Source organism: Cygnus olor, unplaced genomic scaffold, assembly GCF_009769625.2.
Source record: "Cygnus olor isolate bCygOlo1 unplaced genomic scaffold, bCygOlo1.pri.v2 S95, whole genome shotgun sequence".
Lineage (NCBI taxonomy): Eukaryota > Metazoa > Chordata > Aves > Anseriformes > Anatidae > Cygnus > Cygnus olor.
In genome coordinates this window covers 64,515-87,750 of record NW_024429092.1, presented here as the reverse complement: position 1 = coordinate 87,750, position 23,236 = coordinate 64,515, and the positions used below count along the sequence as shown (strand labels likewise).

The 23,236-nt window shown below is 62.6% G+C and overlaps 2 protein-coding genes and 1 long non-coding RNA gene across 5 annotated transcripts; 2 read left to right on the top strand and 1 right to left on the bottom strand.

Annotated features, from left to right (window-relative positions):
* The first annotated feature begins 1,297 nt into the window (after nt 1-1,297).
* STX1B (syntaxin 1B) lies at nt 1,298-12,619 on the top strand. Its single transcript, XM_040543523.1, is given in 13 exon segments — nt 1,298-1,368; nt 5,691-5,765; nt 6,786-6,885; nt 7,419-7,493; nt 8,172-8,245; nt 8,370-8,433; nt 8,436-8,477; nt 8,562-8,612; nt 8,615-8,634; nt 8,950-9,007; nt 9,010-9,086; nt 9,833-9,943; nt 10,141-12,619. Coding segments are annotated over 13 exon segments (858 nt in total). The 5' UTR covers nt 1,298-1,338; the 3' UTR covers nt 10,222-12,619.
* Nucleotides 1,620-4,460, top strand: LOC121063173. 3 transcript variants are annotated; one of them, XR_005815858.1, is made up of 5 exons: nt 1,620-1,638; nt 1,699-1,702; nt 3,267-3,303; nt 3,991-4,082; nt 4,156-4,460. It is a non-coding gene; the product is annotated as an uncharacterized LOC121063173 (long non-coding RNA). The 3 variants fall into 3 exon arrangements; XR_005815859.1 differs by having other exon boundaries at nt 3,991-4,221; nt 4,262-4,460; XR_005815857.1 differs by having other exon boundaries at nt 3,991-4,460.
* Nucleotides 12,620-14,704: 2,085 nt separating the features above from the next.
* MAPK7 (mitogen-activated protein kinase 7) lies at nt 14,705-22,283 on the bottom strand. Its single transcript, XM_040543522.1, is given in 9 exon segments — nt 14,705-14,906; nt 15,715-15,840; nt 15,928-16,318; nt 16,321-16,332; nt 17,238-18,077; nt 18,080-18,651; nt 19,733-19,898; nt 20,762-20,967; nt 22,241-22,283. Coding segments are annotated over 6 exon segments (2,070 nt in total). The 5' UTR covers nt 18,633-18,651; nt 19,733-19,898; nt 20,762-20,967; nt 22,241-22,283; the 3' UTR covers nt 14,705-14,758.
* Nucleotides 22,284-23,236: the final 953 nt, after the last annotated feature.

The following is a 23,236-nucleotide window of genomic DNA, read 5'->3' as shown; positions in this document are numbered from 1 at the left end:
TGTGCAAGGGGTTAAAGGGGGTGAGTGGTGCAAGGGGGGGAGCGTGCAAGGTGGGTGTGCAAGAGGGTGTGTTGGTGCAAGGGAAAGTGAGTGTGCAAAATGGGGGGTCTGGAAGGGGGGCAAGTGGTGCGAGGGGGGGGGGAAGGGGGGTGAGTGTGCGAGTGTGGCAAAGGGGTGAGAGTGCAAGGAGGCATGTAAGTGGGGTGAGTGTGCAAGGGATGGGCGGGCAATGAGATGTGCAAGGGAGTGAGTGTGCAAGGGGGTGGGCAAGGGGGTGAGTGTGTAAGGATGAGCATGCGAGGGAGGGTGCAAAGGGGTGAGGTGCAATGGGGTGAGTGTGCAGGAGGGGTGCAAGGGGGTGAGGTGCAGGGGGGTGTGCAAGGGTTGTGCAAAGAAGGCGAGTGTGCAGGAGCCATGCAAGGGGGTGTGTGTGCAAGGGGGTGAGAGTGCAAGGGGGTGTGCAAAGGGGTGAGCGTGGTAAGGATGAGCATGCAAGGGAGTGTACAAAGAGGTGAGTGTGCAAGGGGGTGAGCGTGGAAGGGGGCGAGGTGCAATGGGTGAAGTGGGTGTGCAAGGGAGGGGGCAAAGGGGTATACAAAGGGGTGAGCGTGCCGGGGGGCGACTGTGCACGGGGCGAGTGTGCAAAGGGGTGAAGTGCAAGGGGTGAGTGGGCGAGGGGGAGAGTGCAAGGGGGTGAGGAAGGAGGTGGGCGTGCAACGGGCTGCCCGTGCAAGGAGCGAGCGTGCAAATGGGGGGGCGAGCGTGCGAGGGATGAGTGTGCGGGGGGGGGCGTGCGGCGGGGGGGGGGGGGGGGGGGGCCGCGAGTGTGCAAGAGCTGAGCGTGCAAGGCGCGAGCGTGCAAAGGGCTCGTGCAAGCCAGCCCGCGCGCCCCCCCCCCACACCCCCCCTCCCCCTCCCTCCCCCCCCGATCCCTCCCCGAACCCCGCCCCCTCCCTCCCCCAGCCCCGCCCCGAGCCCCGCCCCCCTCCCCCAAGCCCCGCCCCTTCCCCCAAGCCCCGCCCCTTCCCCCCCCCCCCGCGGTTCCCGCGCGCGCGCCCCCCCGCTCCCCCGCAGCCCCCCTCTCTGCGCATCCCCCCCCCCCCGACCCCCCACCCCCCTCCCCCTCCCCCCTCCGCCGCGCCCCCCCCCCCCCGGGTTTTTTTCATTCCCTCCCCTCCCCCCACCCCCCGCCCCCCCGCTTTCCGCAGCCCCTCCCCCCCCCCCCCCAAAAAAAGCAGCCTCGTGCCCGCCCCTCCCCCACCCCCCCCCCCCCCACCCCCCCCCCCCCCCCCCCGCCCCCGAGCTCTCCCCGCGCCGCCCCCCGGGGGACCCCGCGCCATGAAGGACCGGACCCAGGAGCTGCGCGGCGTGAGCAAGGGCGGGGGGGCCTATAGGGGCTATAGGGGACCTGTAGGGGGTCCTATAGGGGTGTGGGGCTAGAGGGGGGGCGGGGGGGGGAGGGGGGGGCCGTGGTGCAGTGGGGTGCTGGGGGTTCTGTAGGTCCTGTGGGGGGCTGTAGGGTCCTGTAGGGGGCTGTGGGGTCCTATAGATCCTATAGGGGGTCCTATTGGGGTGATGGGGGGCTATGGGGCTATAGGGGGGGGTATGGGGGGGGTCGTGGTGCAGTGGGGTGCTAGGGTGCTATGGGGCCCTATAGGGGGCTATGCGGTTCTATAGGGGAGTGTAGGGTTCCTATAGGGGTGTATAGGGGCTATAGGGGTCCTATAGGGGCTATGGGGGATATGGGCTCTAGGGGTCTATAGGGGTTATGGTGCAGTGGGATGCTAGGGGGTCTATAGTGTCCTATAGGGGGCTATAGGGGACTATAGGGTTCCTGTAGGGGACTACAGGAGCTACACAGGTCCTATAAGAGCTAGAGGGGGCTATAGGGGGCGATGGGAGGCTATGGGGCTATGGGGGGTATGGGGGGTTGTGGTGCAGTGGGGTGCTAGAGGGGCTATAGGGTCCTATAGGGGATTATATGGGTCCTGTAGATCCTATAGGGGTCCTATAGGTGCCAAAGGGGTCCTATAGGGGCAATGGGGGGCTATGGGGATATAGGGGCTATGGGGGTAGGGGGAGTTATGGTGCAGTGGGATGCTAGGGGGCTATAGGGGGGTATAGGGGGATATAGGGGCCTATGGGTCTATAGGGGCTATAGGGGTCTATAGGGGTCCTGTAGGGGTTATAGGGGGCTGGGGGGGGTATAGGGGGCTATAGGGATAGGGGGGTTATGGGGGGTATGGGTGCGTTATGGTGCAGTGGGGTGCTAGGGGGGCTATAGGGTCCTATAGGGATCTATAGGGGACATAGGGGCTAAGGGGGTCCTATAGGGGCTATAGGGGACTGGGGGAGGTATGGGGTGCTATAGGAAGTTATGGGGGGCATGGGGGGCAATGTGTGCATTCTGGTGCAGTGGGTGCTATAGGGGGCTATGCGGCTCTATAGGGGTCTATAGGGGTCCTATGGAGCTATAGGGGTCCTATAGGGGTTATAGGGGGATGGGGGGGTATGGGGGCTATGGGGAGCTATGGGGCTCTATGGGGGGCAATTGGTGCAATATGGTGCAGTAGGGTGCTAGGGGTTCTATAGGGTGCTATAGGGTCCTATAGGGGCTATAGGGGTCCTATAGGGGCTATAGGGGGCTGGGGGGTATAGGGGTATATGGGGGGGCTATGGGGGGGTATGGGTGCATTATGGTGCAGTGGAGTGCTATGGGGCTCTATAGGGTACTATGGGTCCTATGGAGCCTATAGGGGGCCTATAGGGGTCCCATAGGGGCTATAGGGAGCTGGGGGGTTATGGAGTGCTATAGGGGGCTAGGGGTCCTATGGGGTTCTATAGGGTGGTATGGGGGATATGGGTGCATTATGGTGCAGTGGGTGCTATGGGGTCCTATAGCAGGCTATAGAGTCCTACAGAGGACTATAGGGGGCTCGGCGGGTGTAGGGGGCTGGGGGGCAGGGGTGTTATGGGGGGTATGGGGGGCAATGGGTGCATTATGGTGCAGTGGGGTGCTATGGGGTTCTGTAGGGTGCTGTGGGTCCTATAGGTCCTATAGGGGGCTATAGGGGTCCCATAGGGACTATAAGGGACTGGGGGGGGTATAGGGGGCTACAGGGGTTATGGGGCTCTATGGGGAGGCATGAGGGGTATGGGTGCGTTATGGTGCAGTGGGTGCTCTGGGGTTCTATAGGGGGCTATGCGGTTCTATAGGGGGTTATAGGGGACTATAGGGGGCTGGGGGGATATGGGGGCTATAGGAGGCTATAGGGCCCTATGGGGTGCTATGGGGGGCTATGGGTGCTTTATGGTGCAGTGGGTGCTATGGGTCTCTATAGGGTGCTATGGGGTTCTATAGGGGCTATAGGGGACTAGGGGGACTATGGGGGTTATGGATTGCTATAGGAGGCTATGGGGTCCTATGGGGTTCTATAGGGGGCTATGAGGGGCAATGGGTGCATTACGGTGCAGTGTGGTGCTAAGTGTGCTGTGGGGGCTATAGGGGACTATGGGGTGCTATAGGGGGCTATAGGGTCCTATAGGAGGCTATGGGGGTTATGGGGGCTATAGGGGGCTATAGGGTCCTATAGGGGGCTATAGGGCTCTATGGGGGGTTGGGGGGGAATGGGTGCATTATGGTGCAGAAGGGTGCTATGGGGTTCTATAGGGTGCTATGGGGTCCTATAGGGGGCTATGGGGGTTATGAGGGGTATGCGGTTCTATAGTGGGCTATAGAGTCCTATATGGGTTATGGAACGCTATAGGGTGCTGGGGGGGTATAGGGTTCGGGGGGGTTATGGGGAGCTATGGGGGTGCGATGGGTGCATTATGGTGCAGTGAGTGCTATGGGGGGCTATGGGGTTCTATAGGGTGCTGGGGAGGGTATAAGGGGTTATGGGGGGTTATGTGGTGCCATAGTGGGTTATGGGGGGTATGGGGGTTATGGGGTGCTATAGGGGGTTATGGGGTGTTATAGGATGCACAGAGTGCTATAGGGTACTATAGGGTGCAGTGGGGTGCAAAGGGGTGCTATAGGGGGCTGTGGGTGCAATGGGGCGCTATAGGGTGCAGTGGGGTGCGTGGAGTGTGTAGTATGGGGTGCTATGGGGTGTAGTAGGGTGCTATAGGGTGCTTTGGGGTGCTATTGCACAGAGTGGGGTGCTGTAGGGTGCTATGGGGTGCAGTAGGGTGCTATAGAGCTCAGTGGGGTGCTATAGGGTGTGATAGGATATAACGGGGTGCTGTAGGATATAATGAGGTTCTATAGGGCGCAATGGGGTTCTATAGGGCGCAGTGGGGTGCTATAGGGTATAATGGGGTGCTGTGGGCTAGAGTGGGTTTCTATAGAGTACAGTGGGGTGCTATGGGGTACAGTGGGGTTCAATAGGGCGCAATGGGGTGCTATGGAGTGCTATAGGGTGTAACAGGGTGCTATAGGGTATAAGGGGGTGCTATAGTGCGCAGTGGTGCAGTAGGGTGCTGTAGGGTACAGTGGGGTTCTGGGACGCAGTGGGGTGCTATAGGGTGCAGTGGGGTGTTATAGGGTACAATGGGGTTCTATAGGGTGCTTGGGGTACAATGGGGTTCTATAAGGTGCAAGGGGGTGCTATAGGGCACAATGGGGTACAGTAAGGTGCTATAGGATACAACGGGGTCTATAGGGTGCCTAGGGTACAGGGGTGCAGTAGGGTGCTATAGGGTACAATGGGGCTCTCTAGGGCACAGTGGGGTGCTATAGGGTACAGTGGGGTGCTATAGGGTACAGCGGGGTGCTGTGGAGTGCTGTAGGGCACAGTGAGGTTCCATAAGGTGCAATGGGGTGCTATAGGGTACATTGGGGTGCTATAGGGCTCATTGGGGTGCTATAGGGTTGCCGTAGGGCGCTATGGGACACGTGCACTGCGTGTGCGACGCGTGTGGGGGGTCCCGCAGGGGGCGGGGCCTGTGGGGAGGGGGGGGGGAAATCACCCAGCCTCGGCCAATCAGCTGCGGTGAGCCTTCTGCTGGCACCGCCCCTTGCAAATGTGGTCGACACCCCCTCCTTCCCAGCGGCAATCAGCTTATGGGAAAGCTGCTGTATGCAAATGAGCGTGGGGACTGTGGGAACCAATCAGGAGGCAGCACAGGCTGCAGGGGGAGGGGGGTTATGCAAATGAGGCCGCCCACGAGCCAATCGCGTGAGGGCGGGCTGTGGTGCAGGGGCAGGCTGTATGCAAATGAGCCCAGTCACATGGGATGGGTTATGCAAATGAGCTGGGCGGTCGATGGGAGGTGACAGGGCAGGGCTTCTTTATGCAAATAACCGGGGGCAGGCAGCAATCAGAAGGGGCCTGCGGGGGGAAGGATCAGGCCATGCAGATGACTCACGGCCCTCAGCCAATCAGAGCGCCCGGGGGGGGGGGGGGGGTGGGGGGGGTGGGGGGGGGGGTGGGGCAGCCAATGCATTTGCCACGTGGGGCCATATGCAAATGAGGAGGGGGGGGCATTGGGGTGTCCCCAATGTCCCCAATGTCCCCTATATCCCCCCCAACCTATATCCCCCTGTCCCTATACCCCCTGTCCCTATACCCCCTGTCCCTATACCCCCTGTCCCTATACCCCCTGTCCCTATATCCCCCTGACCCTATATCCCCCGACCCTATACCCCCCCGACCCTATACCCCCGTCCCTATATCCCCGCCCCGCAGGCGAAGGACAGTGACGATGAGGAGGAAGTCGTCCACGTTGACCGCGACCACTTCATGGATGAGTTCTTCGAGCAGGTCGGGGCCCCCGCGCCCCTTATAGAGACCCTATAGGGACCCTAGGGGCTCCCCCTCACCCTATAGCACCCCCCTGCCCCTATAGATTCCCCCACACCCTTAGGTTTCCCCCTCACCCTATAGGTTCCCCCATACCCTATGCCGCTCCAAACCCTGTAGCCTGACCCCACTTCTGTAGGTACCCTATAGGGACTTCCAGATCCTATAGGGCCCCCCCCACCCTATAGGGCCCCACGCAGAACTTATAGCCCCCTCCCAGATCTTAAATGTCCCCCCTGATCCTATAGTTCCCCCCCAGGCCCTATACAGGACCTAGAACCATGCCAGGCCCTGTGTGACTCCTCCAGCCCTATATGGACCCTATAGAGCCCCCATGTCTGCTATAGGGGCAACCCACAGACTCCATAGGTCCCAGCCCTATATAGGTCACCCCAACAGTGTATGTGCCCTATATGTGCCCTATACATCCCCATTCCTCTTCTCATGTCTCTGTTATGTCCCTATATGTCCCTGCCACCTCCCCATAGTTCCCGTACTTGTTCCCATCTCCCTATACTGTCCCTATACATCCCCATCCATGTCCCCACATCCTTCTGCACCCCTATACGTCCCCGTCTCCTTCATACCTGTCCCTATATGTCCCCATCCATGTCCCCACATTCTCCCGTGTCACCAAACTTGTCCCTATTTCCCTATACGTCCCCATCTCCCTATACATGTCCTATATTGTCCCCATCCATCTCCCCACCATCCTCCCATCTCCCTATCTCCCCATCTCCCCTATAACTGTTCCTATAGTCCCCATCCATGTACTCATGCCCTCCCATCTCCCCATCCATCTCCCCATCCATCTCCCCACATCCTCCTGTGTCCCCATACATCCCCATCTCCCCTGTATGTATCCCCATCATGTCCCCACATCTGTCCCCATCTCCTCCCTGTCCCCATACGTCCCTATGCCTGTCCCCCCATGTCCCCTATATCCCCCCATGTCCCCTACATCCCCCCCGTGCCCTATAGGTGGAGGAGATCCGGGGCTGCATCGAGAAGCTGTCGGAGGACGTGGAGCAGGTGAAGAAGCAGCACAGCGCCATCCTGGCCGCCCCCAACCCTGACGAGAGTGAGCGGGGACACTGGGGACATTGGGGACATCGAGGACATTGGGTCATTGGGGACATCGGGGACATCGAGTGTGTTGGGGGCATCAGGGACGTTGGGGACGTTGGGGACATTGGGGACACCGGGGACGTTGGGGACGTTGGGGACATTGGGGTCATCGGGCACGCTGGGGACATTGGGGACACTGGGGACATCGGGGACGTTGGGATATTGGGGGCACTGGGGACATTGGGGACGTCGGGGACATTGGGGACATTGGGGACACTGCGGTCACCATGGGGTTGGGGTCACCATGGGTTGGGGTCACCAGGGGGTTGGGGTCACCTTGGGATGGGGTCATCATGGGTTGGGGACACCATGGGGTTGGGGACACCATGGGGTTGGGGTCACTATGGGGTTGGGGTCACCTTGGGTTGGGGTCATCATGGGTTGGGGTCACCATGGGGGTTGGGGGTCACCTTGGGATGGGTCACCGGGATCGGGGTGACACGGGGTGGTGGCACCGTGGAGGTGACGCGTCCCTGCCCCTCCCAGAGACAAAGCAGGAGCTGGAGGACCTCACGGCCGACATCAAGAAGACGGCCAACAAAGTGCGCTCCAAGTTGAAAGGTGACCTGGCGGCGGCCATCTTGGGGTGGTCTTCCTGGGTGATCTCCGTGATGGTGGTGGTCTTGGGGATGTCCTTCTTGGAGATGTTCTTCATGATGGTCTTGGCCTTCTTGGGGTGGCCATCTTGGTGTGATCGGCACGATGGCGTGGTCTTCTTGGGGTGATCTCCAAGATGGCGGTGGTCTTCTTGGGGTGATCAGCATGAGGGCGGTGGTCTTGGGTGTCCTTCCTGATGGTCTTGGCCTTCTTGGGGTGGCCATTTTGGGGTGATCTCTGTGATGGCAGTGGCCTTCTGGGGATGTCCTTCATGATGGTGGTGGTCTTCTTGGAGATGTTCTTCATGATGGTCTTCTTGGGTTGGCCATTTTGGGGTGATCTCCAAGTTGGTGGTGACCTTCTTGGGGACGCTCTTCATGATGGTCTTGGCTTTCTTGTGGTGACCATCTTGGGGTGATCTCCATGACGGTGGTGGCCTTCTCAAGGTGTTGAGGTGGCCATCTTGGGGGTGTCTTGCCTGATGGGGGGCGGCCATCTTGTCCAGGAACGCCATCTTGTCTGCAACCCCCCCGCCTGCCTCTTGGTGTGGTGGCTGGGGGAAGGGGGAAGGGGGCGGCAAACACCCCCCCCCAGGGTGAGGACAGTGGTGGGGGAAGAGGTCACAACTGTCCCCTCCTGCAGCCATTGAGCAGAGCATCGAGCAGGAGGAAGGCCTGAACCGCTCCTCGGCCGACCTACGCATCCGGAAAACGCAGGTATCTTTCCTCCCCCACCACCCCTCTCCTTCCTCCTTCTCCTTCTTCCCCCTCCCCTCCTTCTCCTCCTCTCCTCCTCGGTGGAAGTCCCTCACCCCACCCATGCCCCTCCCCACGTCCCCAGCACTCGACGCTGTCCCGCAAGTTCGTGGAGGTGATGACGGAGTACAACGCCACCCAGTCCAAGTACCCGCCCGGTGCAAGGACAGGATCCAGAGGCAGCTGGATATCAGTAGGTCACAGGAAACTGGGGGGGGGGGGGATGTGTTGGGGTTTGGGGGAGCAGGACCCCAACATCTCCTCCATCTCCCCGCAGCCGGCCGGACCACCACCAATGAGGAGCTGGAGGACATGCTGGAGAGCGGGAAGTTGCCATCTTCACCGATGACGTATGTAGAGACCCGTTGGGTCATCCAGAACCCGTTGGGTCATCCAGAACCCATTGGGTCACCTAGAAACCAATGAGATGCCCCTAAAAACCCAGTGGGTCACCCAGAACCCAACTAGATTGCTCCAAACCCCATGAAATCACCCAGAACCCAGTGAGATATCCCAAAATCCATTGGGTCACCTAGAACCCGATGAAATGCCCCAAATCTTTGTGTGACCAAGGAACTAGGAGGTCACCTCTGACCTGTTGAGGTCTCTGGAGCCTGAGGAGCTCCATCCTGTGCTCTCACCCCGTCTCTCTTCTCTCCTGCCAGATCAAAATGGACTCGCAGATGACCAAACAAGCCCTGAATGAGATCGAGACGCGACACAACAGATCATCAAGCTGGAAACGAGCATCCGGGAGCTGCACGACATGTTCGTGGACATGGCGATGCTGGTGGAGAGCCAGGTACAGGGGAGGGGGCAGAGGCGGGGGCTTGAACCCACTCATGTGTCTCATCTAGACACCATCAAAAGGTCCCAAGCCCACCAAGGGTCATCCAAACCCACCAAAAGCCATAGATTGGGTTCATTGGCTCGTCTAGATGCCATCAAAACCTCTTGAGCCCACCAAGATCCTGTTGGGTCATCTAGGACCCACCAAAAGCTGTATCTAGGGCTATCATTGGCTCATCCAGACACCATCAAAAGGTCTCAAGACCACCAAGGGTCATCTAGAACCCGTTCAAATCTCTAGATGACCACCAAGGGTCATCTAGAACCCGGTCTGATGGTTCATCTAGACATCATCAAAGCTTTTAAGCCCACCAACAGCCCGTTGGGTCATCAAGAACCCACCATAAGATGCTCTTGAGCCCACCAAGACCCAGTTGAGACACCTAGAACCAACTGAACCTTGTAGAACCCCGCTCATTGGCTCACCTAGAGACCATTAAAGGTCTTAAGCCCACCAAGGGTCATCTAGAACCCATTAAAAACAAGGTTTGATGGTTCATCTAGACGTCACCAAAAGCTTTTAAGCCCACCAACGGCCCATTGGGTCATTAAGAACCCACCATAAGTAGCTCTTGAGCCCAACAAGACCCAGTTGAATGACCTAGAACCTCCTAGAACCCCACTGCCAGGATGCCAGTGTCTCCCTTTTGGCTGTCGCCCTCCTCGGGGGGGTTCTCACGGGGTGGTTCTGGCTCTCAGGGCGAGATGATCGACCGCATCGAGTACAACGTGGAGCACTCGGTCGACTACGTGGAACGGGCTGTGTCGGACACCAAAAAAGCCGTAAAGTACCAGAGCAAAGCCCGGAGGGTGAGTGCAGGGGCGGGAGGGGAGGTGGGGGGCCAAGGGGGTGGGGGGCCAAGGAGGTGGTGGGCCAAGAACCTGGACAACCAGGGGTCCTCAGCGTCGGGTCCTCTCCTGCTCCGTAACGCTCTTCTCTTCTCTCCTCCCCACGCTGCCCGGATGCCTTTTTTTTTTTTTTAAATAATGTTTTTGGGGTAACGTAGAAGAAAATTATGATCATAATTTGTTGCGTGGTGCTGGGGGTGGTCTTGGCCTCCTCCATCGGGGGCACGTTGGGCTTGTAGGGTCCCGGCGCGCCCCCCCCCGCCCCCCCCGCGGCAGTAATTAACGCTCCCTTCCTCCCTCCCCGGTAATGAGAATAACCACATTAAGCGAGACTTAAGAATAAATTAAGAGACAATTAATTGTTCATGCGAACGGACATAACAGCACGTGGTCCAATCACCCGCCGCCCTCCTGCCCTCCCCCCCCGCACCGCGGGCCAGAGCGGCCCGGCCCGACCCGGGGCCGGTAAATCTAAGCGGTTCGTTGGCCTCCATCCATCCCACCATCCTGCTCCTCGGATGCCTGGGTCCTCCCCCACCACTTCTTCTCGCCTCCCGCCCCCTCCCCCTCCACCACCATCTCCCATCCATGCGCTGTGCTTGTGTCGTCCCCCCCCCCCCCCCCAGGGCAGGGGTCCCAGCATGGGCTGGGGGGGGACACGCCGGGTGCGGGGAGCCCGGGAATGTGCCCCGAGGGACAGGAGGTGGCCCTAGAGGGGGGCTACGAGGAGTCAAGGACGGGGGGGTGGAGGTTGGGGTGGGCCTAGAGGGGGGGGGTCCTAGAGTTGGGGTGACCCTTGAGAGGGGTCACGGGTTGGGTTGACGTTAGGGGAGCAATTATGGAGGCAGCTGGCTAGGGTTGACCCCAGACAGGGGGGTCATCGGTCAGGTTGACCCTAAAGACAGGTCATGGGGTCGGGTCAACCCTAAAGAGTCACGGCCCAGGTTGGGTTGACCCTAGGGAAGAATTTTGGGGACATCCAGGGTTGGTTGACCCCAGGTAGGGGTCATGGGTCACGTCGACCCTAAAAAGGGGTCATGGTTGACCATAGAGAGGGCCGATGGGCTGGGTTGACCCTAAAGAGCGGTCATCGGTTGGGTTGACCCTAAAGAGTCATGGCCCAGGTTGGGCTGACCCTAGAGAAGGATTTTGGGGGCAGCTGGCGTGGGTTGATCCCAAAGAGGGATCCCAGGAGGTTGGGTTTGAACCCGGTGAAGGGTCCTGGGCTGGGCCGAGTCAGCCTGGCCCCAGTGGGAGGCTGGTGGACGGGCCCTGGGGCTGGTTTGGGGTCGGGTTGACCTTAGGAAAGGTTGGGGGGGGGGGTTGGGGGGGGGGGGGGGGGGGGGGAGGGGGAGGGTTGGGTTGTCCCACCCCCGTGGGGGTGAGGGTGCCCCGGAGGTGGGTCACATGGTGGGGGGTCCGTGAGGGGGCAGGAGCGGCTCTAGCCCATTCCCAGCGCGCATCCGAGGCAACGCCATTACCTGCCTGACTAACCCACTAACTACTCATCCAACCAGCTAACCACCACCCATCCAGCCAGCTAACCAACCAGCTAACCACCCACCCAGACAGTTAAACAACCACCCACCCAACCAGCTAACCACCCAACCAGCTAACCACCCAGTCAACCAGCTAACCACCCACCCAACCAGCTAACCACCCACCCAACCACCCAACCAGCTAGTTAACCAATCATCTAATGACCTACCCGTCCACCCAGTCAGCTAACCAATCACCCCCCACCCACCTAACCGCTCAGCCAACCAGCTAACTAGTCACTCAACCAGCTAACCAGTCGCCCATCCGAGCAGCTCAGCAACCAACCAGCTAACCACTGCCCACCCAGCCAGCTAATTAACCAGCTAATTAACCCAACTAACGAGCTAACTAACAACTCACATCTAACTGCCATCCATCCAACCAGCTAACTGACCACTTAACTAACCCGTTAACCAGCCAGCCAACCAACTCATCGCCCAGCTGATCAGCTGACCGCCCAACTAATCAACCCATTGCTCAGCTAATTGACCCGTCGCGGAGCTAACGAACCAGCCAATCACCCGACTAACTACCTATCTGTCTCATCACCCACCCAACTAACCAACCAATCAGCTAACTACCCACCCACATGACTCATCACCTGCCCAACCAACCCACTGACTACCCAACCTCCCAGCCAATCACCCGCTGACCCAACGGGCCAATCAGCCGCCCTCCCGGCTAACCAACCAATCGGCCAACTGCCCCTCCAAGCACCCGGCCAATCGTGACTCAGCCACCTCCCAGGCGCTCACCCACCAGCTCGAGCAGCCAATCAGCTGTCCTTGTGCCCTGGCACCCACCCAATGACTGCATGACCCACCCAACCACCCCAGTAATGACCCAACCACCCCGCTAACAACCCCATCACCCCGCTAATGACCCCATCACCCCGCTAACGACCCACCACCCCGCTAACGACCCAACTACACCATCAACATCCCAACCACCCCATTAACGACCCAACGACCCCATCAACGACCCCACGACCCCATTAACAACCCAACGACCCCATTAACGACCCAACAACCCCATTAACGACCCAACGACCCCATTAACGACCCCATGACCCCATTAACGACCCAGCGACCCCATCAACGACCCAACGACCCCATCAACGACCCCACGACCCCATTAACAACCCAACGACCCCATCAACGACCCCACGACCCCATCAACGACCCCACGACCCCATTAACAACCCAACGACCCCATTAACGACCCAACGACCCCATTAACGACCCAACGACCCCATTAACGACCCCATGACCCCATTAACGACCCCATGACCCCATTAACGACCCCAGCGACCCCATTAACGACCCAACAACCCCATTAACGACCCAACGACCCCATCAACGACCCCATGACGCCATTAACAACCCAACGACCCCATCAACGACCCACGACCCCATCAACGACCCAGCGACCCATTCAATGACCCCATGACCCCATCAACAACCCAACAACCCCATCAACGACCCCGTGACCTCATCAACGACCCCATTACCCCGTCAATGATCCCATCAATGACCCAATCAACCCCTTACTGACCCAATCGACCCCGTCATGACCCAATCAACCCCGTCATGACCCAACTTCACCTTCAATGACCCAACCACCCCATCAACGACCCATCAAAGACCCAAATACCCCAATCAAGACCCAATCACCCCATCAGCGACCCCATCAACGACCCAACTACCCCATCGACCCAACCACCCCATCAATGACCCCATCAACGACCCAAATACCCCGTTAATGACCCAACTGCCCCATCAAAGACCCAACGGCCCCATCAATGACCCAGCTGCCCCCCCAACGACCCAAATACCCCCCAAGACCCCATTAACAACCCAACTAACCCCATCAAAGACCCAACCACCCCATCAACGACCCCAAGACCCCATCAACGACCCAGCCACGCCCCTCACGACCCAGCCACGCCCCTCAACGACCTGACACCCCTCCGACCACCATCACTGACCCCCCCCCAACACCCATCACTCACCCACCCCCCCCCCCCGGCCGAGGAACCACCCCGACTTAGATTTCCCGCCCCGCGGGAGCCGCCGCGGTGCTGCTGCGCCCCTGCGCTGCCCCCCCCTCCAACCCCGCGCCGCGGGGAGGGCTGGGGGGGGGGGGGGGGGCTGTGCTCCCCTGCCCCCCCCTCCTCCCCCCCAAGCCCCCCGGGTCCTGAGCTCTGTATCGTCCCCGCCCCTCGTGGTCTGTGATGTATTTGCTACGAAACCCATGCCACAAACGCACCTGCCTCTGCCTCCTTCCTTCCTCCTCCTCCTCCTCGGGATTTTGGTGGTGGTGGTGGGGGGGGGGCGACAAATATGGGTTGTTAGCAGTGTCTGAAGGGTCCCTATGGTTCCTATACAGTCCCTATAGCTTTCCCCAGCAGCCAGCGAGGCCCTATAGCTCTCCCAGTGTCCCTGCAGCTCCCTATAGCTCCTATATGGCTCCACATAGAAGGCAAGGGGTCCCTATAGCTCCCCTGAAGCCCCTACAGGTCCCTTAGTGCCCCTATAGCTCCCCTGGTGCCCCTATAGCTCCCCTGGCGCCCCATGGCTTCCTATAACTCCCAGAAGGCTCCCAGAGTGGCTATGGGGTTTCTATAGCTCCCCTGCCATTCCTACAGCTTCCTCCTATTCTCGGGGGGGGAGGGGGGGGTTCCCCCGTGCCCCCTATAGCTCCCATAGGTCCCTAGAACTGCCGTGGGGTCCCTACAAGTTTGTACAGCCCTTTACAGGATCCTATAGCCCTTTCACTGCTCTATATGCTACCAAATGAATCTATATGAAGCCATACACATATATAATAGTTATATATACCCCTATACAGCTCCCTATAGCCCCATAAAGGACCCCAGCAGTCCATATGGTCTCCCATAGAGCCTATACATTACCACAGAGCCTGTACAGGTCCCTATAACCCCATACTGCCCCTATAGGCTCATACATTCTACGGTTCTATGGAGTCCATATGTTCCCATACAGCCTACAGGTCTCCCTATAGCCCCATACAGCCCCACATAGGTCCATAAGAGTCAATGATGGCCCCACAGAGCCCCGAAGCCCCCCCTGTAGCCCCTATAGGTCCCCCCGGGGCGCCGCAGGGGGCACGGGTGGCACAAAACCGGGGTGTCGTTTCCTTACAAAGTTTAATCGGGTGCGGGGGGGGGGGCGGGGGGGCGGGGGGGGACCCGTCGTTGCCCCCCCCCCCCCCCCCTTAAGGCTCAGGGAGGTCGTCGGAGAGGAGCATGGGGGAGCCGAGCTGGAGGTCGCGCTGGAGGCTCTCGAGGGCAGCCGGGCTCAGGCGGTGGACCTCCAGCCAGTCGGCGAGGAGCGAGGCCGAGAGCGGCGCCGAATCGCCTTGGCTGCGAGGGGACATCGTCAGCGGGGTCCCCGGGGGGCCCGGGACACGCCCTACGGGGAGCCTTGGGTGCCACCGGGGAGAGGGGGGGCGGTGGGGAAGGGGGTGTCCCAAGATGTCGGTCAACGGGGTGGAAGAGGGACGCCAGGACTCTTGGGTTCCTTGGTCAACGGGGTGGAGGAGGGACACCAGGACCCTTGGGTTCCTCATCATCAGGACATTTGGGGCCACCAGGGAGAGGAAAGCAATGGGGAACGGGGTGCCCAACACGTTGGTCAACGGGATGGGATATGGGATGGAGTGGGGACACCAGGACACTTGGGTTCCTCATCACTGGGACATTTGGGTGACACCAAGAAGAGGGACGTGGTGGGGAACGGGGTGTCCCAACACGTTGGTCAATGGGATGGGATATGGGGTGGAGTGGGGACACCAGGACATTTGGGTTCCTTGGTCAATGGGGTGGAGTGGGGACACCAGGACATTTGGGTTCCTCATCATCGGGACGTTTGGGTGACACCACAAAACAATGGGGAATAGGGTGACACTGGTCAACGGGATGACGTTGACCAAGACGTTGGTCAACGGGATGGAGTAGGGACATCGGGACCCTTGGGTTCCTCATCATCGGGACATTTGGGGCCACCAGGGAAGCAACGGGGAACGGGGTGCCCCAAGACGTTGGTCAACGGGATGGGAAATGGGATGGAGTAGGGACACCAAGACTCTTCGGTTCCTCGGTCAACGGGGTGGAGAAGGGCCACCAGGACCCTCGGGTCCCTCCCCACCAGGACACCCGGGTCCCCTCTCACCTGTCCTTGCTGTCCCCCACCATGTCCAACGATTGGCTCAGGAACTCCTCCAGGTCGAAGCCGACCCCGTAGCCGGCCCCGCTCCCCTTGGGGTCACCGAGAAGACGGGGGCAGCAGGTCCTCCACCTTGGTGGGGAGAAGACAACGCTCAGCACGGGGTCCAGACCCAAAGGTGGGGGACCTTCTCACCCAGGGGACACCCGGCTCCCTCACCTGCGACTTGGAGAGCTGTTGGGTGACGGTGGCCACGTCGGGGTCCGCGGGGACGGGTCCGGTGGAGGCTCGGACCACACCTCGGTGCCCGGCCACGTTTCGGGAGGTCCCCCGCAAGGTGGGGGACACGGGGCCGGTGCGGGCCGGGCCGGGGGTCGTGGTGGGGCCCCGTCCCTCATCTTGGTCCACCGCTCGAGGAGGTGGCGGTCGTCGTCGGTGAGGACGAGGCCCCGGAGGCCCTCGCCGCGGCCGCGGGGCTCGCGCCGCTCCCGCTCCCGCTGCTTCTTCTCGCGCTCCTTCGCCCGCTCCTGCCGCCGCCGCCGCTTCTCCTCGCGCTCCCGCTGCCGCTCCGCCGCCGTCACCGGCTTCCGGCCCTCCGGCGCCTCCGGGCCGCGCACGGCGGTTCTGCGGGGATTGGAGGTGTCGGGGGGGACGAAGGAGGCCAGGTATGGGGCCAAAAACCCCATCCTAAAACCCAGAAGCTCAAGGATGGAGCCCCCAACCCCATCCTGAAACCCCGAGGCTCATAGATGGAGCCCCCAACCCCACCCCAGGACACAAAAGCTCTAGGATGGAGCCCCCCAGCTCCATCCCAGGACCCCGAAACTCAATAATGGAGCCCCCAACTCCATCCCAGGACCCAGAAACTCAAGGATGGAGCCCCCAACCCCATCCTAAAACCCAGAAACTCAAAGACGGAGCCACCAAACCCTATCCCAGGACCCCAAAGCTCAAGGATGGAACCACCAAACCCACCTAGGACCCCAAAGCTCAAGGATGGAGCCCCCAGCCCCATCACAGGACCCCCAAACTCAAGGATGGAGCCACCAAAACCCATCCCAGGACCCCGAAGCTCAAGGATGGAGGCCCCAACCCCATCCTAAAACCCAGGAATCCAAGGACGGAGCCCCCAGCCCCATCCCAGGACCCCGAAACTCACGGATGGAGCCCCCAACTCCATCCCAGGACCCAAAAACTCAAGGATGGAGCCACGAAACCCTATCCCAGGACCCCAAAGCTCAAGGATGGAACCACCAAACCCACCCAGGACCCTGAAATTCAAGGATGGAGCCCCCAGTCCCATCCCAGGACCCAAAACCTCAAGGATGGAGCCCCCAACCCCACCCCAGGACCCCAAAGCTCAAGGATGGAGCCCCCAACCCCATCCCAGGACCCAAAAACTCAAGGATGGAGCCACCAACCCCACCCATGACCCCAAAACTCAAGGATGGAGCTCCCAACTCACCCCCACCCAGCACCCAAGACCCGGAAGTCCCAGCACCCACCCACAGGCCCCAGGTGCTCCCCACCTTTGCTCTTGTTCCTCATGGCCGACTTGAGCAGGGCGGCCTTGAGGGCGGCCTTGGTGTCATCCGAGATGGCGCCGTCCCGCTTGGGGGGCGCGGGGGCCCCCGGCTCCGCCTTCACCCGGGGAGAGTCCATTGGGCAGTCGGGGGCGGGGCCAGGGCTCGGCATGTCCACGTCGGTGCAGGGCCAGGCCGGGCCAACCCCAGCTGCGGCGGCGTTGGGCACGTTGACGTTGGCGTTGGCCATGTTGGCGTTGGCGTTGACCATGGCGGCGTTGGCGTTGACCATGGCGGCGTTGGCCATGGCGGCGTTGGCCCTGTTGACGCTGCTGTTGGCCATGGTGGCATTGACGCTGGCCAAGCTGACGCCGGCCACGTTGACGTTGGCCATGGCGGCATTGGCCACGCTGACGCCGGAGCTGCCCATGTTGACGTTGGCCATGCCAACGCTGGTCATCCCGACGCTGGCGTTGGCCACGCTGACGTTGGGCACCACGTTGACGCCGACGCTGGCCGCGTTGACGCCACCCATGGGGGCGTTCACGTTGGCCACGGCGCCGTCGGCCGCGCCGCCGCCCACGCCGGCGCCGCCGGCCGCGTTTTCGGCCGGAGCGAAGGCGATTTGCCGCCGGATGCCGTCGCGGCGCTCGTGGAAATCGGCGATCTCGGCCACGATGGCTGCCTTGATCTCCTCCTTGGTCAGCACCCGGCGGTCAAAGGCGAAGTCGAAGGCGGGGACGCACTCGGGCTCGTCCTCGGGGTCGTGATATTTGGCCAAAAACGGGTGCCGCAGCGCCTCGGCCACCCCGACCCGCTCGCGGGGGTCGAAGCGCAGCATCCTCCCAGCAGCGCCAACGCCGCCGGCTCGGCGTCGCCGAAGAGGCTCTCCCACGGCACCGCCGGGCGCGGGGGCAAGCTCTGCACGTAGGCCCGCACCCGCTCGGCGCCGATGGCGGCCATGACGGTGGCCGGCGGCGTCCCCAGCACGGCCATGATGAGCTGCAGCTGGTGCATGTAGTTCCTGCCGGGGAAGAGCTGCCGCCGGCCCAACATCTCGGCGAAGATGCAGCCCACCGACCACATGTCGATGGCGCGGGTGTAGCGGTGCAGCGAGAGGAGCAGCTCCGGCGCCCGGTACCACCGCGTGGCCACGTATTCGGTGAGGAAGGCCTTGGCGTGGCGCGGGTCGGCGCCGAGCCCCCGGGCCATGCCGAAATCGCCGATCTTCAGCTCGCAGTTCTCGTTCACCAGGAGGTTGCTGGGCTTCAGGTCGCGGTGGAGGACGTTGGCCGAGTGGATGTACTTGAGGCCCCGCAGGAGCTGGTAGAGGAAGTAGCGGACGTGCTCCAGCGTCAGCGGTTGAGACGAGTGGATGATCTGGTGCAGGTCGCTCTCCATCAGGTCCAGGACCACGTAGCTGCGAGAAGAAAGAGGGACCCGGGTGTCCGCGAGGGGCTGGGGACGTCCCCATGGGTGCCACCACCGCCCTACGGACCCAAGGGACCAGGTGGGCTGCATCCCACGGGTGCTGAGACCCTCCCAAGAAGACCCAGAAAGGGCTGGGGACATCCCCATGGGTGCCACCACTGCCCTACGGACCCAAGGGACCAGGTGGGCTGCATCCCACGGGTGCTGAGACCCTCCCAAGAAGACCCAGAAAGGGCTGGGGACATCCCCATGGGTGCCACCACCACCCTACGGACCCAAGGGACCAGGTGGGCTCCATCCCACGTGAGCTGAGACCCTCCAAAAAGACCCAGGAGGGGTTGGGGATGTCCCCATGGGTGCCACCACCCCCCTACAGACCCAAGGGACCAGGTGGGCTCCATCCCACGTGAGCTGAGACCCTCCAAAAAGACCCAGGAGGTGTTGGGGATGTCCCTATGGGTGCCACCACCACCATACGGACCCAAGGGACCAGGTGGGCTCCATCCCATGGGTGCTGAGACCCTCCCAAGAAGTCCAAGGAGGGGCTGGGGATGTCCCTATGGGTGCCACCACCACCATACGGACCCAAGGGACCAGGTGGGCTCCATCCCATGGGTGCTGAGACCCTCCCAAGAAGTCCAAGGAGGGGCTGGGGGACGTCCCCATGGGTGCCACCACCACCCTACGGACCCAAGGGACCAGGTGGGCTCCATCCCATGGATGCTGAGACCCTCCCAAGAAGTCCCAGGAAGGGCTGGGGATGTCCCTATGGGTGCCACCACGCCCCTACAGACCCAAGGGACCAGGTGGGCTCCATCCCATGGGTGCTGACCACCCAAGAAGACCCAGGAGGGGTTGGGGATGTCCCCATGGGTGCCACCACCCCCCTACGGACCCAAGGGACCAGGTGGGCTCCATCCCACGTGTGCTGACCCCCCAAGAAGACCCAGGAGGGGCTGGGGACGTCCCCACGGATTCCACCACCACCCTACGGACCCGGCTGACCAGGAGGGGCTGGGGACGTCCCCATGGGTGCCACCAACCCCCTACGGACCCCCAGGGGCACGCACACGGAGCGGAACTCGCCGTAGGGGACGGTGGGCTTGAGGATGTCCTTGATGCCGATGATGTTGTCGTGCTTGAAGTGCTTGAGGATCTTCAGCTCCCGCAGCGTCCGCTTGGCGTTGGTCACCACGTCGAAGGCGTTCGGGATCTTCTTGATGGCCACCTGCTGGCCTGCCACCCCGAGGACCCCGGGGCTTGTCACCCATCCCGGGACCCCAGGGGACCAATCTCCCACCCCACGTGGACCCAGCCCCCGTTTCTTCACCCAAGGGACCCCGAAAATCTAGGGGACCCAACCCAGGTGGACCCAGATGCGCGGGAACCACGGTTCTCCACCCAAAGGGACCCAAGGGTCCAGGTGCCACCACCCAAGGGGACCAAGGTGTCCAAGAGCCACCACCCAAGGGACCCAAGAACCATCACCCAAGGGACCCCATTGCCCAAGAGCCCCCACCCAACAGGACGAAGGTGACCAAGAGCCACCACCCAAGGGGACAATGGTGTCCAGGGGCCATCACCCAAGGGGATCCCATTGGCCAAGAGCCACCACCCAAGGGGACCCAGGTGTCCAGGTGCCACCACCCATGGTGACACGGGTGTCCAGGGGCCACCACCCAAGTGACCCAAGACCCATCACCCAAGGGACCCCATTGTCCAAGAGCCCCCACCCAACAGGACGAAGGTGACCAAGAGCCCCCACCCAATGGGATGAAGATGACCAAGAGCCACCACCCAAGGGGACACGGGTGTCCAGGGGCCACCACCCAAGGGGACCCAAGAGCCACCACCCAATGGGATGAAGGTGACCATAAGCCACCACTCAAGGGGACAATGGTGTCCAGGGGCCATCACCCAAGGGGATCCCATTGGCCAAGAGCCACCACCCAAAGGGACTTGGGTGTCCAAGAGCCACCACCCAAGGGGACCCGGGTGTCCAGGTGCCACCACCCAACGGGATTCAGGTCACCAAGAGCCACCACCCAAGGGGACCCAGGTGTCCAGGTGCCACCACCCACGGCGCCACCCGTCCTCACCGGTGTCCCGTCGCCGGGCGGAGCTGACGACGCCGTAAGCGCCGGTGCCGATGGTCTCGATGACCTCATACTCGTCCCCCACCTCGAAGGTGACGTCGAGCGCCCGCGCCTTCAGCAGGGCCAGGGGACCCCCCCCCGGCCCCTTGTCCCCTCCCGGGGGGGGTCCCGGCGCCCCCCGGCCTCCGCCTCCGCCTCCGCCATGGCGCCTGCGTCACGTCATCGGGTCCCCGGGTGTCCCCGCGGGCACTGCGCCCTGTCCCCAAGCCCCTGGGGACCCGGGGGGGGGACACAAAGGGGTTGGTTTTTTTTTGGGGGGGTCCAGGTGATGGGAGGGACCCAAGGGACTTGGAGGGGACCCGAGGGATTTGGGGACACCCACAGGACCCCAGAGGGACCTGAGGGACTTGGGGACAGCCACAGGACCCAAGAAGGACCCAAGGGACCCCAGAGGGACCCAAGGGACCTGGAGGGGACCCAAGGGACAGGAGGGGACCCTAGGGCCTTGGGGACACCCAAGGGACCTGGAGGGGGCCCAAGAGACTTGGACAGGACCCAAGGGACTTGGGGACACCCAAGAAGGACCCAAGGGACCCCAGAGGGACCCAAGGGCCTTGGGGACACCCCAAGAGACCCAAGAAGGACCCAAGGGACCCAGGGACACCCAAGGGACCCCAGAAGGACCCAACGGACATGGAGGGGACCCAAGGGACAGGAGGGGACCCAGGGCCTTGGGGACACCCCAGAGACCAGGGAGGGGACCCAAGGGACAGGGGGGACACCCAGGGTCTTGGGGACACCCAAGGGACCCCAGAGGGACCCAAGGGACCTGGAGGGGACCCAAGGCCTTGGGGACACCCAAGCGACCGGGAGGGGACCCAAGGGACTCAGGGACACCCAAGAGACCCCAGAGGGACCCAAGGGACTTGGGGACACCCAAGGGACCCCAGAGGGACCCAAGGGACATGGAGGGGACCCAAGTGATGGGGAGGGGACCCAAGGCCTTGGGGACACCCAAGGGACCCCAGAGGGACCCAAGGGACCCGGAGGGGACCCAAGCGACAGGAGGGGACCCCAGGGCCTTGGGGACACCCAGGGGACACCCAAAGGACCCCAGAGGCACCCAGGTGACAGCAGCCCCCCCCCCCTCAAAAAGGGGGCCCACCCACAGCACCAAGAAGACCCCCCCCCACACCCTCAGGGGCACCCCCACGTGACACCCGGGACCCCCACGTGACAGGACGGCCCCCACGTGACGGGAGGGGACCCTCACGTGACGGAGGGGGGGGGGTCCCAAAACCTTCCCCCCCCCCCCCCCCCAAACAAGGAGCAGGGCCCAGCTCCCTCCCCCCGACCCCCGCGTAATGGCAGCGCCGCGGTCGCCATGGAGACGGCGCCGGGGCCGGTTGCCAGGGCGACGGGGGCGGTTGCCATGGCAACGGGGGGGGTGACAACAACAAACACCCCGGGGGCCGCTCTCACCTCCCCCCGCGGCGCCGCCGCCGCTCCCGCCGCTCCCCGCGGTGCCCGGATGTGGCGCCGGCCGGCCAATCAGCGGCCCCGGCGCGGGCCACGCCCACTCCCGCCGACGGCGGCCAATCAGCGCCGCGCTCGCCCGCCGGGCCTCGCCCTGTTGCTAGGGAGGGCGGCGTTGCTAGGGGGAGGGCGTTGCTAGGGGGCGGGCGTTGCTAAGGGGAGGGGCGGGCCGTTGCTAGGGGAGGCCGTTGCCATGGTGAAGCCGTCACTCAAAGCCGGTCGTTGCTATGCGGAACAGCCGAGCGTTGCTAAGGGGGAGACAAGGGGGCGTGGCTTGGTCCCCGAGGGGCGTGGCCACCCCTTGCGCATGCGCGGGGGCCCCTCCCACCCCTGTCAGCCCCTCTTGGGGGGGGGGGGCGGCATTTTGGGGGGGAAACCCGGGCCTTTGGGGGGCGGGGGGGGACGGGAAGTGACGTCACCGCTGGGCGGGGCCTCGGCACCGGATCCAGACCCCCCCTCCCCCCCCCCCGGGTCCCTGTCGCTCGGCCGCGACGCTTGGGGGGCGCCCCCCGCCCCCAACCCCCCCCCCGTAGGCCCCAAGCCCTGGGGGCCCCCTCCCCCCCAAGCACCCCCCCCAAATCCCTGGGGGACCCAAAAATCGGGGACCCTCCCTCGCCCCCCTCCCCCAAGGCCCAAGGGACCCCCCCCCCCCGAGCCTCCCATCCCCCCTCGACCCCCTCCCAAGATTTGGGGACCCCCCCCTTGAGCCTCCTGACCCCCCCCCAGGACACCCCAGACCCCCCCAAAGACCCCCCAAAATCCCCCAGGACCCCCCCAACCCCCCCCAGTACTTGGAGACACCCCCCCAGGACCCCTTCAACCCCCCCCAGGACTTGGGGACCCCCCCCCCCTTGAGCCCCCTCACCCCCCCCAGGACACCCCTAAATCCCCCAGGACCCCCCCGACCTCCCCAAGGACTTGGGGAACCCCCCCCCAGGATTT